The 14,680-nt window shown below is 37.5% G+C and overlaps 1 protein-coding gene across 1 annotated transcript; it reads right to left on the bottom strand.

Annotated features, from left to right (window-relative positions):
• Nucleotides 1–8,196: 8,196 nt before the first annotated feature.
• LOC126248983 (uncharacterized) lies at nt 8,197–12,842 on the bottom strand. Its single transcript, XM_049950544.1, has 3 exons — nt 12,739–12,842; nt 10,724–10,861; nt 8,197–10,617 (listed from the first exon to the last, which is right to left on the bottom strand). Exons 1-3 carry the CDS (start codon nt 12,766–12,768, stop codon nt 10,021–10,023), a joined length of 765 nt encoding a protein of 254 aa, XP_049806501.1. The 5' UTR covers nt 12,769–12,842; the 3' UTR covers nt 8,197–10,020.
• Nucleotides 12,843–14,680: the final 1,838 nt, after the last annotated feature.

Below are 14,680 nucleotides of genomic sequence, written 5' to 3'. Positions count from 1 at the left end.
GACTCAGCAGCGTTAGTGGCAGAACAACTGAGAGAAAATTTGGAATACATTTCACATAAATTTCCTCAGCGTGTTATAGTCTTAGGTGGAGATTTCAATTTACCAGATATAGACTGGGACACTCAGATGTTTAGGACGGGTGGTAGGGACAGAGCATCGAGTGACATTATACTGAGTGCACTATCCGAAAATTACCTCGAGCAATTAAACAGAGAACCGACTCGTGGAGATAACATCTTGGACCTACTGATAACAAACAGACCCGAACTTTTCGACTCTGTATGTGCAGAACAGGGAATCAGTGATCATAAGGCCGTTGTAGCATCCCTGAATATGGAAGTTAATAGGAATATAAAAAAAGGGAGGAAGATTTATCTGTTTAGCAAGAGTAACAGAAGGCAGATTTCAGACTACCTAACAGATCAAAACGAAAATTTCTGTTCCGACACTGACAATGTTGAGTGTTTATGGAAAAAGTTCAAGGCAATCGTAAAATGCGTTTTAGACAGGTACGTGCCGAGTAAAACTATGAGGGACGGGAAAAACCCACCGTGGTACAACAACAAATTTAGGAAACTACTGCGAAAGCAAAGAGAGCTTCACTCCAAGTTTAAACGCAGCCAAAACCTCTCAGACAAACAGAAGCTAAGCGATGTCAAAGTTAGCGTAAGGAGGGCTATGCGAGAAGCGTTCAATGAATTCGAAAGTAAAATTCTATGTACAGACTTGACAGAAAATCCTAGGAAGTTCTGGTCTTACGTTAAATCAGTAAGTGGCTCGAAACAGCATATCCAGACACTCCGGGATGATGATGGCATTGAAACAGAGGATGACACGCGTAAAGCTGAAATACTAAACACCTTTTTCCAAAGCTGTTTCACAGAGGAAGACCGCACTGCAGTTCCTTCTCTAAATCCTCGCACAAACGAAAAAATGGCTGACATCGAAATAAGTGTCCAAGGAATAGAAAAGCAACTGGAATCACTCAACAGAGGAAAGTCCACTGGACCTGACGGGATACCAATTCGATTCTACACAGAGTACGCGAAAGAACTTGCCCCCCTTCTAACAGCCGTGTACCGCAAGTCTCTAGAGGAACGGAGGGTTCCAAATGATTGGAAAAGAGCACAGGTAGTCCCAGTCTTCAAGAAGGGTCGTCGAGCAGATGCGCAAAACTATAGACCTATATCTCTGACGTCGATCTGTTGTAGAATTTTAGAACATGTTTTTTGCTCGAGTATCATGTCGTTTTTGGAAACCCAGAATCTACTATGTAGGAATCAACATGGATTCCGGAAACAGCGATCGTGTGAGACCCAACTCGCGTTATTTGTTCATGAGACCTAGAAAATATTAGATACAGGCTCCCAGGTAGATGCTATTTTTCTTGACTTCCGGAAGGCGTTCGATACAGTTCCGCACTGTTGCCTGATAAACAAAGTAAGAGCCTACGGAATATCAGACCAGCTGTGTGGCTGGATTGAAGAGTTTTTAGCAAACAGAACACAGCATGTTGTTATCAATGGAGAGACGTCTACAGACGTTAAGGTAACCTCTGGCGTGCCACAGGGGAGTGTTATGGGACCATTGCTTTTCACAATATATATAAATGACCTAGTAGATAGTGTCGGAAGTTCCATGCGGCTTTTCGCGGATGATGCTGTAGTATACAGAGAAGTTGCAGCATTAGAAAACTGTAGCGAAATGCAGGAAGATCTGCAGCGGATAGGCACTTGGTGCAGGGAGTGTCCCTTAACATAGACAAATGTAATGTATTGCGAATACATAGAAAGAAGGATCCTTTATTGTATGATTATATGATAGCGGAACAAACACTGGTAGCAGTTACTTCTGTAAAATATCTGGGATTAAGCGTGCGGAACGATTTGAAGTGGAATGATCATATAAAATTAATTGTTGGTAAGGCGGGTACCAGGTTGAGATTCATTGGGAGAGTGCTCAGAAAATGTAGCAACAAAGGAGGTGGCTTACAAAACACTCGTTCGACCTATACTTGAGTATTGCTTATCAGTGTGGGATCCGTACCAGATCGGGTTGACAGAGGAGATAGAGAAGATCCAAAGAAGAGCGGCGCGTTTCGTCACAGGGTTATTTGGTAACCGTGATAGCGTTACGGAGATGTTTAATAAACTCAAGTGGCAGACTCTGCAAGAGAGGCGCTCTGCATCGCGGTGTAGCTTGCTCGCCAGGTTTCGAGAGGGTGCGTTTCTGTATGAGGTATCGAGTATATTGCTTCCCCCTACTTATACCTCCCGAGGAGATCACGAATGTAAAATTAGAGAGATTAGGGCGCGCACGGAGGCTTTCAGACAGTCGTTCTTCCCGCGAACCATACGCGACTGGAACAGGAAAGGGAGGTAATGACAGTGGCACGTAAGGTGCCCTCCGCCACACACCGTTGGGTGGCTTGCGGAGTATGAATGTAGATGTAGATGTAGATGATGGTATATACCTCTCAGGATCCTTAGGAAACCTAAAAAAGACAGCTGTGGTGTCTTCTTCCTATTGTTGCTGCAATTTATTGCGCTACAAAAGTTCCCGATGGTAAAAACCATTGTATACATCAAAGTAAACAATAACTATTCGGTTTCAGCATCGCGCCGAACTCACAGTTCAACCTACCGGCCGCTTGGGGCGCTGCTGGCGCTGTAGGCAACAAAATCCGGGCGAAGTGTCGCGACTGTTATGTTAGACTGTGGTTTTACTGAAAGATAGGTCCACATAAAAGAAAATCGATCTACGGTAGGGTATCCATCATTCGAAGAGTATCTATCGAATGTTGACAATATCAAAGAATATCGGAATCTCGAAGATAATCGGTATGTCGTAGAATATAGCTATTTCGAAGAATATCGGTATCACGATTAATAGCGGTATCTCGAAAAATATGGCTCTCTCGAAGGATAGCGGTATCTGAAAAATATCCATGTCCCGAATAATATTGCTATCTCAAAAAATATAGAAATTACGTTAAATGACGATATTTCGATTAGTATTGAAATATCGTTATTATCGATCTATCAAAACAATTCCAACAAATGAAAATTTGAACTATCGAAACATATAGATAACTCGAAAAATGTCGATATCCGTTGTGACAACGCCTAGTTTTCGAGCTGCTCACGTGTGGTACTTATTTCTGGGCGGCGTAGCTCCGTCTACGTTCGCCTTAATGGTTTTAATTTTGACTGACATAATCAGATGATTATGCATCTTTATTGTTTTAATTTTTAATCTGTGACATGGGTCTGTGTTTGGCTCTCAAGATAATTTAATTTTTTGTTCTGAAGAAGATTCCATTACTGGAATCGAAACCTAGGTAAACGAGTAAAAATTACCTTGCAACTGAAGGCTGCAAAAATTGTTTATTTTCTGTACATTTCACAGTTGATGACAAGCTGCAATATGTTAAAGATTTGTACATATGTAAGTAATGAGTATAAAGTTGGTTGATTATCACTTTCAAAAAAGAAAAAAGTAAATATACCTTCCAAAATGCAGTGAATGTACCAACTGGTATAACTGGCTTCCCCAAGGCTCAATCTTTGGTCCACTACTATTTCTCGTAAATGTAAATGATCTACCATCTAATAATGTACAACAAGTAGAATTAGTTCTTTGTGCGGACGACGCCAATATTGTAATCACTCAGAGTACACATACAGGAATGGAAGAAATGGTGAACAGTTCTCAGAAGAATCATCGACTGATTTTCTGCGAATGTTCTCACCCTGAATTTCACAAAGACACATGATATTGAGTTCTGCACCTCTAGGGGTACTGCACCAGTGATACATGTCACACATGGTGATGAAGTAATACACAGGGTGGAAACTTCATAATTCTTAAGTGTCCATATTGATGAGAATTTAAATTGGAAAGACAAATGGTGGAACTCATAAAACAACATAGTTCAGCCACATTTTCACTTAGAATCATAACAAATTTTGGGGATAGAGAAATCAGTAAGTTGACATGTTTTGTTTATTTTAATTCAGTAATGTCATATGGAATAATGTTCTGGGTAGCTCATCTTTAAGAAAGAAGGTTTTCATTGTCCATAAACGTGCTGTAAGAATAATATGTGGTTATCACCCGTGATCATCTTGTAGACATCTGTAGAAGGAGTCGGCGTCTGGCTACTGCTTCACAGTATATTTATTCCCGTATGAAGTTTGTTGTAAATAATCCACTATAGTTGATAAAGATGGATGAGGTACATAATTACAATACTAGAAGAAAAAAATGACATTCATTTCTCAACATTAAGGTTGTCTTTCGTGCAGAAAGAAGTGCACAACGCTGCAACAAAAATTCATGACCAATTAACCAGTGATATAATATGTATAACATTCAGCAAAGTATAATTTGAAAATAAATTGAAAAAGTTTCTTCTTGAGAACTTCTATTCCGTAGAACAATTTCTATGTTTGTAATGTGTAAAAGGTGGTGGGTAGGAATTGCTAACTCAGTCTGTATATCTTGTTTTCATTTCTGAAAAAATAATTATATGGTGATGTTTAGAGTACAGATAGATGTAAAAATTAATTTGCAATTTGAATGAAAATTGACTCGTTCCACATCATGAGGATTTATCATCCATAGAACATGGGGACTGATGACCAAAGAAGTTAAGTCCCATAGTGCTCAGAGCCATAGAACACGAAAATAAGTTGCTAACCTTCGACCATGGTCGAAGTTAACTAAGGCCGGTATTACACTATCAAATTTCTTTGTCAAAGATTTGATCAAAGATGTGATCCAATATTCCGTCCAATATATTTGACAAAGATCTTTGACGTAGCGCTACAATGGGTATTACACTGTCATCAAATTTTTACAGGCGTCTAAAGCTAGCGAAATGAGGGATGCTCAACTACCGCAACTACCGATAGATGGCTCTAGCGCGTGCCGGCCAAAGTTCATATCGTTGAGTGTCCGCCAGAGATCACTGGTGTCCGCCATATCTGAATTTGGCAAGAAACGAAGTGTCAAAACACGGATGAAAATGTTTTTCGTTCTGCGCCCTCATAAGTCTTTTATATTGGATGTTCTAGATATCTACACATCAACATAATGAAGTGTCTCTAATCTAGCGAGAAAAAACAGTGACAGTTCTGCTATGAAATTCCTAAATTCGAGTGTGTTTTGGAAGTTTGACAAGCTGCCCTATAAATCATTTACTATTAATTTTATGAGTGCTTTACTTATTTGCCCGTTTTAAAACACTATTTAAGATTCAATGGAGGTCAACAAATTACCTTACTTGCCAAAGCTATTAACTACAGGTATAATTCGAAAAATCTAGTGTGCAAAACAGTGAAGACGTCTCTTCAAATAAAAAGTTGACATCGTTTGCGTTTGCTTAGGGGTATCTTTACTGACAACAGAAATTACAACTGAACTGTCAAAGTATTACTTACGTATAAATGTAAAAATTTATTATTTTCTTTATCTGAAGTGATGCATTACCGATCTACATATATGCTGACACTGTAATTGCAACATGCACTTACGAATTTGGCTCTCTCTTTGATCAGAAATTTAAATGCCATGATTTTATTAACTGCTGTACGTGATTGGTGTATTTTAACTACGTGATAAAGTAGAAGCACCAGTTTTTGACAGTGCTTCAGTCATTGATACGAGACAAGAAATACATTTAAATGAGACAAACACAAAGGCCAACGTTAAGGCGTCACTTAAATGCATGAATTGTATCATTTGGAAGTTAAGTCTAGTACTAATATTATATTGGACTGATCCATGATGATGTAGGAAGTGAAGGAACTTGCTGAAAATAACATCGATCACAGCTGTTAATTTTATGGTTGGGGTGTCTTAAAACCAATTTTCCAGTCTGACACCCAAACAATGACTGGTACCATGGTTTTATTTTAAAATGGAATTCAAAACATGTGAGTGAGCAAAATTAATTACACTATGAATTATAACCATGGAATTTTATTTCTGTGAATCTTGGTTCCAGTCTTTGAGATGGTGTCTGTCACTGGAATGACTGGTTGTCAGTATAGGGCCCAAGCAAACACCAAACCTGAAAGCGAAAGCTGCAGAAGCTGGCCAGACAGGCACCCCAATGGCTGCTACAATCTGTGTGAGACAAGGGTGTCATCATATTGCAAATTTAGTGTAAAAAGTTCCATATTGTCTGAATTTGTTCTATACTGACAGGACATTCTAGTCCAGCCGAGTTTCTTATCTGCAAAAGTACACTAGCCAATACCAGTGGCACAAAGGTAGTGCCAAATTACAAACTATCCGGTAACAACAGAAGTATTGCTGGACAATGTACAGTAAATAATATGTAATAACCTGAGAAATTCAGAATTGGTTTGAAGAAATAGAACAGTATCTGGAAAGAGAGTAACATTCTCTACATTCTCTCTCTCTCTCTCTCTCTCTCTCTCTCCCCCACCCTCCTCCATGTTTAGAGTATTCCTGTAATAAATAGCTAATAGCATACCAAGAACATAAGGGTGTCACAGTGGAGATTTGTTTTCTGGTACAGACGTCTGATACAACTATTCCACAGCAAAACTTATTTTCAATAGGTGTGGTACCAGTGCACTCCCATAGGATAACAGAATATTATATCCTCCAGGAATCACATTGGGTACACCACTTACAGCATTAACTGTACAGCAACTACAATGTTCTGTGAGCAAGTAATACCAGTCAGTATCTTTAATTTTAACATAACTCTTTACTCCCATAATTACCTGCTTCTATGTGTGCTTTTACTACAGGTTATTGGTAAAGCAAATACTAATTGAATAGATCTTCACACTTTTAATACTTACCAGAAATTCTGAAAAAAGTAAACTGTTTTATTACTGTATAATTAAGAGGTGTTGACTGGTTTCTTTGAACATTTAATAGAAGCCTTCTTTTTACCTGCTATTGATAGAGAGCCATTCCAAGTTCTCTACAGAACAATCTCTCCCATTTTTCATGAGGTTTGTTATCCTGTACACTAATATTGCTTCTTCTAAATGGTAAATAATGCATTCAGACATTGTTGGTATTAAAGGTAATTCATGAAATAAATTATATTTAAACCAGAAAATTAAAGATTCCACATGGCACATGAAAAGTACTTTGCTACACACATGTATGTACAGATTCCAAATTGTCTGGAAATTTGAGTTACAAACTTTTTTAAATAGAAATATGAAGAGCACAATATTTTGGGCCTGCAACAACTCAAACGTAAAATACTTTAGTTCCCTATGGGTAACTTTGTTCTACACGTGACTCGTGCAACTGCTTTCACTCTTAATGGAAAACTAAATGGTTTATGTTAACGTTAACTAGCAAAAAGTGTAACCATTGTTACATAATTTCTGTGAAGTAAGATTCCTTAATGTTAATTCCTTCCTTTGTTGTCATAACTTCAGTTCCATGTGGGACATATGAACTAACAAAATGAAATGCTTTTATTACTGTGACCAAACAAAATATTTTTAACATTTAGTACACAGTTCAAATCAGCAAAAAGTGCAACCATATAATTAAGGTAAATGATGAAAATTAGGCATGTAACAAGTACTGAAATTTCCTAGATTGCCAAGTGCAACTGCAATCACTGCATTCTGTACTTTGTAGTGCTAGAAAGATAATTCTATTTGCATTATCTCCCCCCCCCCTCCAACACAGGAAAATATAATAGAAAGACCTCCTAGCAAAATAAAGACAAAATTCAGAGAATTAGGTTTCACCTGACTCAGGCTCCCTTATTCTAGAATGGTTCTAAAGTAAAAAGAATGCTTATGATCAATTGGAACATTGTGTTCATTCTAGGAAGTATTAAAACAAGAACTGACAGAGTAACAATTTTATTGCTATTATGTTGCAGAGTATCCACAAACATTACTGTTGGAAACATAGGGCCACTGCATACTCCATTAGATCAAATTCAAGTTAACATGGTTATTGAGGGAAATATTTTCTCACACTGAAAGCCATCTGTCAAATAAGTCTCAGAACTTTTTTTTCCATTAATTTCACACAAATCACCCGTTTTTAATGCAAGTGCATATTTTGTAACACCAAACATCTTAAAATAAGCTTATATAATAAACAATTACAATTTTGTTACAGTATCTACACAGGACGTAAAGAGTTAATTTTACTTCAATGTGATTCGTCCTTTGAAGTTCATCATTACACAACAACAAATCTATTGACAAAGTTTTAAAAAAGCTGTCAAAATGTCACACCCGTCTGCATGGAATGTTCCATTACATAATCTTTTCCAATTTGCACACTATACATGATTAAACAATATGAGTTTATTTAACTTCTGCCTTATACTTGATTTGTTGTTTAAAATTTTCTCAGCAGACATTTTTTCCCATATGTTTTTAAGCGTATGCAGGAGTACAGGGATGCAATCTTACAAACAAGTTGAGTCTGATGTAAGTCCTCAATCCCAATTTCATAACGGTAATCATGACCAAGAGCAGGAAATGGGTAATCTACAAAATTATTTTTAACAGAATGCAAAATCTTGGCCTGTATATATTTCCGTCGCATATCCCCAGCAATCACAAACATCTGAAACAGTTTATCTGAGTATTCTACAACAGAGTATACAGAGCCATTTGTTTTAACCAGTTCTCCCCAGTTAACAAAATTTACAAATGCATTTTTACTGGCCATATTGGGAAAAGCATAGAGAGCATCACATTCTAATGCAGATTTAACTACTGGTGGCTTCAGTATGTGAAGACAGTCTTTGCATGTGATCTGCCTTGACAAGCGCAATGACACATATCCTGCAATATAATAGACTATGTTTTGCTTGTAAAATGAGAACTTAAATCTTATCATCAAGAAGTGCACACCACTTCTCTATTTCATTTTCTGCAACACTTTCTACTACATGCTTTCTTGCATGAAAATCATAAACAGGTGGCACACAACACACATTAAAATTTGATCAATTCTCATTCATTACAGTGACACTGTTACCCAAGAGAAACTTTCTCATGGCACATTTGAACTGGTATGCATTTGGATTGTTGTTCCAACCACCTCTGGGCCGAAAGCAGGAAAAAAAAGCCCTATGTGATCTTGTGACAGTTTATATGTCAGCAAATACTTCAGAGGAGATTCGACACGAAGCATACTTGGCAGAGCTATGTGCCCGACTGATTGCATATCGAAAATTATCCCAAAAGCAAAAGTACTTCTTGCATGGAGCAGCAACGGAACACCAATAATTTTTAAGCTTTTGATATAATTTTTAGTGTCTGAAAATACCAAGCCAATAAGATTTGTTGTCAAGTCTCAGGGGGCTCTTATACCCTTTACCTAATGGATTTCTGGAGTTCAGAATATCAAAAATCCTATCAATATAATACAAAAATTCTACTGTTGCTTCACTTCCTTTAAAATTTGGTTCACCAATCCTCCTCAAAAACTCTATACTATCTGCCACACTAGAATTCAAAGTCTGTGTAGCTAATGAAACATTCATTTTTCTATTTACATAACTTATATGTTGCTCTGATAGTTTGTTGACAAATGTCATACCTTCTTCTTGTTGTACCTTCTTCAATTGCTCAATGAAATGCCATCTAATAATGCCAGTTGGAGACTCGATAGATACTTCTGCTACAGCATTTATGGCTAACTTAATCATATGACACATCTCAAAGATACAATAAACATTGTATTTTTCCACAGGATGAGGAAAGTGGCTTTTAAAATCACCCTTGGAAAAATTTAAAGTACAGCCAAGTGCTTATATTTACCTTGCAGCCATCACATGTAACACACCAAACCCTAATGCCAGAACTATGCAGCCTCTCAAAGCAGATTTTATCAGTGTGGCCTGATTATTTGCCTGTACACCGTTGATAAAGAAATATGCAATCGGGCATTTAAATTTGCCTTTAATAGAGCCAAGCATGAAAGTCAGAGCCTTAGATGCCTCTATTACTTCTTTTGACTGAGAAACTTCCCCACCAAAGTCTAAAAAAAAACTGTGTATTGCTTAGTTCCTCGGTCCCAAACTACTTGCTTCCTAATTGCCATACTGTCTACAATTAGACATGAATCGCTGAACTGGTCCCTTACAATTGGGTTCAAATCAATGTACTTAAAAAAATCTTTTAAGAAGCCAGGTTCACAGTCTACACTTGCCATCCATTTGGAAATCAATGATTTATGGGGCAGAGGCATTAATTTTTGCAGGTAATCACATGCTGCTGGTGAATAAAAGTACACAGTCATCACAAACATTTTCACATTTGTTGTGTATCTATTACCCTTTGACGAGAGAGAGTTGTTCACTAAATTGCACACTAATTCCACTTGTGTTCCTTTCTGATGATTGAGGAAATTATGTAACTTCTTAGGAAGATGCCCATTCTCCTTCAATGAACTTATGATGTCATCCATGGAACATACTTTCTTCTCTCTTCTTCGAAGTTTTTCACAGACGCACTTCAGTTTACGTTTTAATTCGTGGGCAATGTCTGAGAAAAAATTGCAAGTTTCGGTCGCCTTGTCTTCCATTTCTACTTTCGACTGTATACCACAATCAATTACTGAAGAACCAACTGCACTCTGAAACAAAGAAATAATTTCGTTATATATGATTGAAATATCTCAAGGCTTGATGAAAAAATATTATAAGAAAACTTTGGGCGTGTGAAAACATCCTTATACTAACGTTTTTGACACAATTCGCAGCTTCTGCATTGGATAATTGGGACATGCTTTCCACGGAAGAATTCTCATTGACAACATTCTCCACGCAATCAGTAGGTTCTGCAGCTGGCAAATCGAGCACAGATTCTATGACAGAACGCTAAAAACAAAAATATGGACCTGTATTACAACATTGCTTAGACCTATGTAGCTCATTTGTGTTCGTACGAAATAAATTCACAAAAGTAAAAAGCACACACATAGCAAGGAAATTAATTAGCTACCTCAAATAGAGAAGCATTCGTTGTCACTCAAAATCCTAACAACATGTCATCGTCGCTGTTTATTTGGTGGCATCAAATGAGCCGGAAAGTCAAAAACTGATGGCACTGCTTCGGGTTTGAGACGTTTCTTCCACGTTCTAGGGCTCACTACGTAATCATCTTGTCGCAAATGGTTTCCGCAAAGAGAACTGCAAGACGTAGGATTAAAACCTTTCCGCTTGACGGAAGTAACACACTTCTTTAGCAGCTCTGGGTGCTTTAGGAGAAACCTGTTCAAAAACATCGCATTAGCAAACGCACTAAGTCTGTATTTTTATCGTATTGTATCGGTAGTCCTATTACCTGTGAAATGGTAAGTCACTTTCCTTACTCCATCGCTTCGTACAATTGAAAGCGGAACAAGAAATCACCATTTCGATAATACTTAATTCCTTATACACCGTACAGACCGAGAGAAACTTCTTGCCAAATTCGAATATGGCGGTCAATACAGACGACAGTAATCAGCTGGTAGAGCCATCTATCGGTAAGTCCGGTAGTTGAGCATCCCTCATTTCGCTAGCTTTAGACGCCTGTAAATTTTTCGTCAAAGTTCAAGATGGCTGACAACAACTTGTTATTAACCGCAGCAGTTCTACGTACTCCAATTGCATTGTGTGCACATGCGGAAAAGAAGTGGGGGGAAAAAATAGAACCATACATACGAGGTTGACAGTCTTAAAAGTCCTGGGATTACAACTTGATAATAAATTCAGTTGGGAGGAGCACACCACAGAACTGCAGAAACGCCTTAACAAATCTGTATTTGCAATTCGAGTGTTAGCAGACATAGGCAACATAAAAATGAAAAAGCTTGCATACTTTCATTACATAATGTCATATGGGATAATATTTTGGGGTAAATCTTGAAGTCAAACAAAAGTTTTCAAGGTCCAAAAGCGTGTAATACGTATTATTTGTGGAGTAAATTCACGGACCTCCTGCAGAAACCTCTTCAAAGAACTGGGTATACTAACTACTGCCTCTCAGTATATTTACTTCTTAATAAAATTTGTCGTAAATAATATATCTCTTTTTCCAACAAACAACTCAGTTCATACATACAATACCAGGAACAAAAATGATCTGCACAAGTACTTAAAAGCACTTACTTTGGTTCAAAAAGGGGTCCACTACTCAGGAACACTCATCTTCAATAATTTGCCAGGAAACACAAAAAATTCAGTTAGAAATAAAGATCAGTTTAAAAGGAGCCTGAAAGACTTACTACTGGCCAACTCCTTCTACTCCATTGGCGAAATTTTTAATACAAACAAATGATGTATTGTATTTATTCATACTATTAGTATTTTTATTTCAGCTTAAAAAAAATCGACATGTTCCACATCGACGAGGATCTCCTCAGCACGGATCTATGGAACGAAAAACTAATCTAATCTGGGTGAAGCCGTGGGTTTTACGACGACACGATAAAAGCATTCAACAAAACTTGTTATGTGAGTTTATAGTGGAAGACGTCAAGTCGTACATCAGTTACTTAAGAATGGATGAGCATACATTTCTGTATGTGCTCAATGAAGTGTATCCTAATATCACAAAGCACAATTTTCACTTAAGAACTGCTACATCTTCAGAAGACAGGCTCACTATAACACTCCGATTCCTTGCTACAGGAGAGGGTTATGTTAGGTTAGGTTAGGTTAGGTTATGTCTCCAATCTTCTTAATCTATTTTTGTATTCAGGGTGCCTCACGTTGTAAAGCGCCTCATCAGCTTCAGACATCTCTATTAATTCTGTAGTTGTCGCCACACACCAATTGTATTTACCGGCAATGGTTATAAAAACACTACAGACGACAGAACGCTGCAGCGATGCTAGCGCTCCGCGTGGTAACATGTCACATTGCAGTGAACAGAATACAAGCGATTTTTTTGATCAAATATACGGCCTCGGCCTAGATTTGATCAAATATTGGACGACATTTGTCAAAGATCCCTATTACACTATCAAAAATCTTTGACAAAGATATTGGACAAAGATATTTGATAGTGTAATACCGGCCTAACTAATGAGGTATCGCTTTCGTTCGTCTGCTAGGCTGGCTATCGCAGTTAAAGATACTGTGACTAGTGACTACAGAGACACCTATTGTTGCCTTTGTCAGTTGAGGACACTTTTCCGACTTTCTGAGAGAGAGAGGAATAATGTTTTGAGCAGTGAAGTGCAGCGAAAGTTTGGCGAAGTGTGCAAGTTTGGGGTATTATTTTGTTAGTGTCTAATGTGAGATTTGTGGTTATATAAACTACTTCTAGGGAACTGAAAATTTATTTTGATTTCGTTGCGAGGTTCATTCTCTCGCTTAGGTACTGTTGCACTGTTAATATTTAGTATCATTTTAGTTTGTAAAATATGACATACGGAATTGGAGAGTAGGTAAAGCCCTATGCTAGAAAATAGATCGCGCGAATGTTACTTGACTGTCAACTTATGCTTCGTTATATTAAAATACAAGTCTATAATGTCGTGCTCTTGACGTGTAATAAATATTTCCCAAAAGCCCACAATGTACGAACCCATCCCAACACGTGAATATGCCATGGGGATATCGAAACGAAACTCCTGTGGTCATCGTGATTTGTACAAAAAGACTGAATTATTCGATAAGTTAGTCTTCCACCTCCCCCACTCTTGCATTGTTTGGTGTGTGCGTAATGTATATTCAGAATACTTGTCGGAGATTTGCCCTATATCGAAAACAGTGTTCAGAAAATTTTAATTTTTGCAACGAAATGTGAGTTAAATAATAACGCGTACCTAGATATCATGCACAACTATAGATGGAAGGAGGATGGGATTGTCAATAATTTTGTAATATAGCCAAACTGAGACATTATTCTGCTTTCCTAAACCACTCTTACCCCACGCGAATAAAAGCCCCCCCCCCCCCCCCCATCTATGTTAAACGGGAGCACTAGGTCTGTACGGATCAAAACAAATCTAGATTGTTCTGTAAGATTCTTAGTCAAACATCTTACTTTAAAGTGCATTCATCTACCTGTGTAACACTGCTGTTGCATGCTGATTAGTATTTGCAGAACCTCTAACTGTTGTCTGCGTAGGTCAGTGAGATATTTGAGGGGGGGGGTGGACTCTTATGTTCTGAAGCAGTTTCATTATGCTCCATCACCTTCTACATTGTTGAGATGTAATATATTCCATGTATGTTTTTCTGTAGAGATAGTGTAGTGTCAGTCAAGTCACTGCAGTCATAACTCCTGTGAATGAAGAATACAATGCTGAAGTGAAGCACAATGGCAGTTCCAGTGAAGCACATTGATTGGAAGTTTGGAGGTATCTCTCTGTTAATATATTATTTGCTCATTGTATTATGTAAATTAGGTTCAGCAGTGTACTTTCACATTACAAATCTTGAACCTAATGTTACACTGTAATTATTTACATTTGCATATTCTTTTAGATTGAATTTAGAGATTTAGGTATAAAACTACAAAACTTTTACAAGTTGATTGATTAATTAATCAATTGGGAAGTAAAATATACTTGTAGGTGTTATTATTACATGTCATCAAAATATCTTACTGAATAGGAGTGGTGTTTTAGATATATTACTTGTCTCTGAAAATTATTTACCATATATCTGTGATAGGTCTTGTAGTACCTGGGAGTTTGATGC

Source organism: Schistocerca nitens, chromosome 3 (genome assembly GCF_023898315.1).
Source record: "Schistocerca nitens isolate TAMUIC-IGC-003100 chromosome 3, iqSchNite1.1, whole genome shotgun sequence".
Lineage (NCBI taxonomy): Eukaryota > Metazoa > Arthropoda > Insecta > Orthoptera > Acrididae > Schistocerca > Schistocerca nitens.
This window is presented reverse-complemented; position numbering and strand designations above follow the sequence as displayed.

Bases quoted from the DNA above. Each gene is read 5' to 3' on its own strand.
- LOC126248983 (XM_049950544.1), bottom strand. From the start codon at position 12,768: ATGTCTGAAGCTGATGAGGCGCTTTACAAC. The intron at 10,862-12,738 runs GTGAGGCACCCT...TTTTGTTTTTAG, and splicing joins CTGATGAGGCGCTTTACAAC to CGTTCTGTCATAGAATCTGT. The intron at 10,618-10,723 runs GTTAGTATAAGG...TCTTTGTTTCAG, and splicing joins CTGCGAATTGTGTCAAAAAC to AGTGCAGTTGGTTCTTCAGT.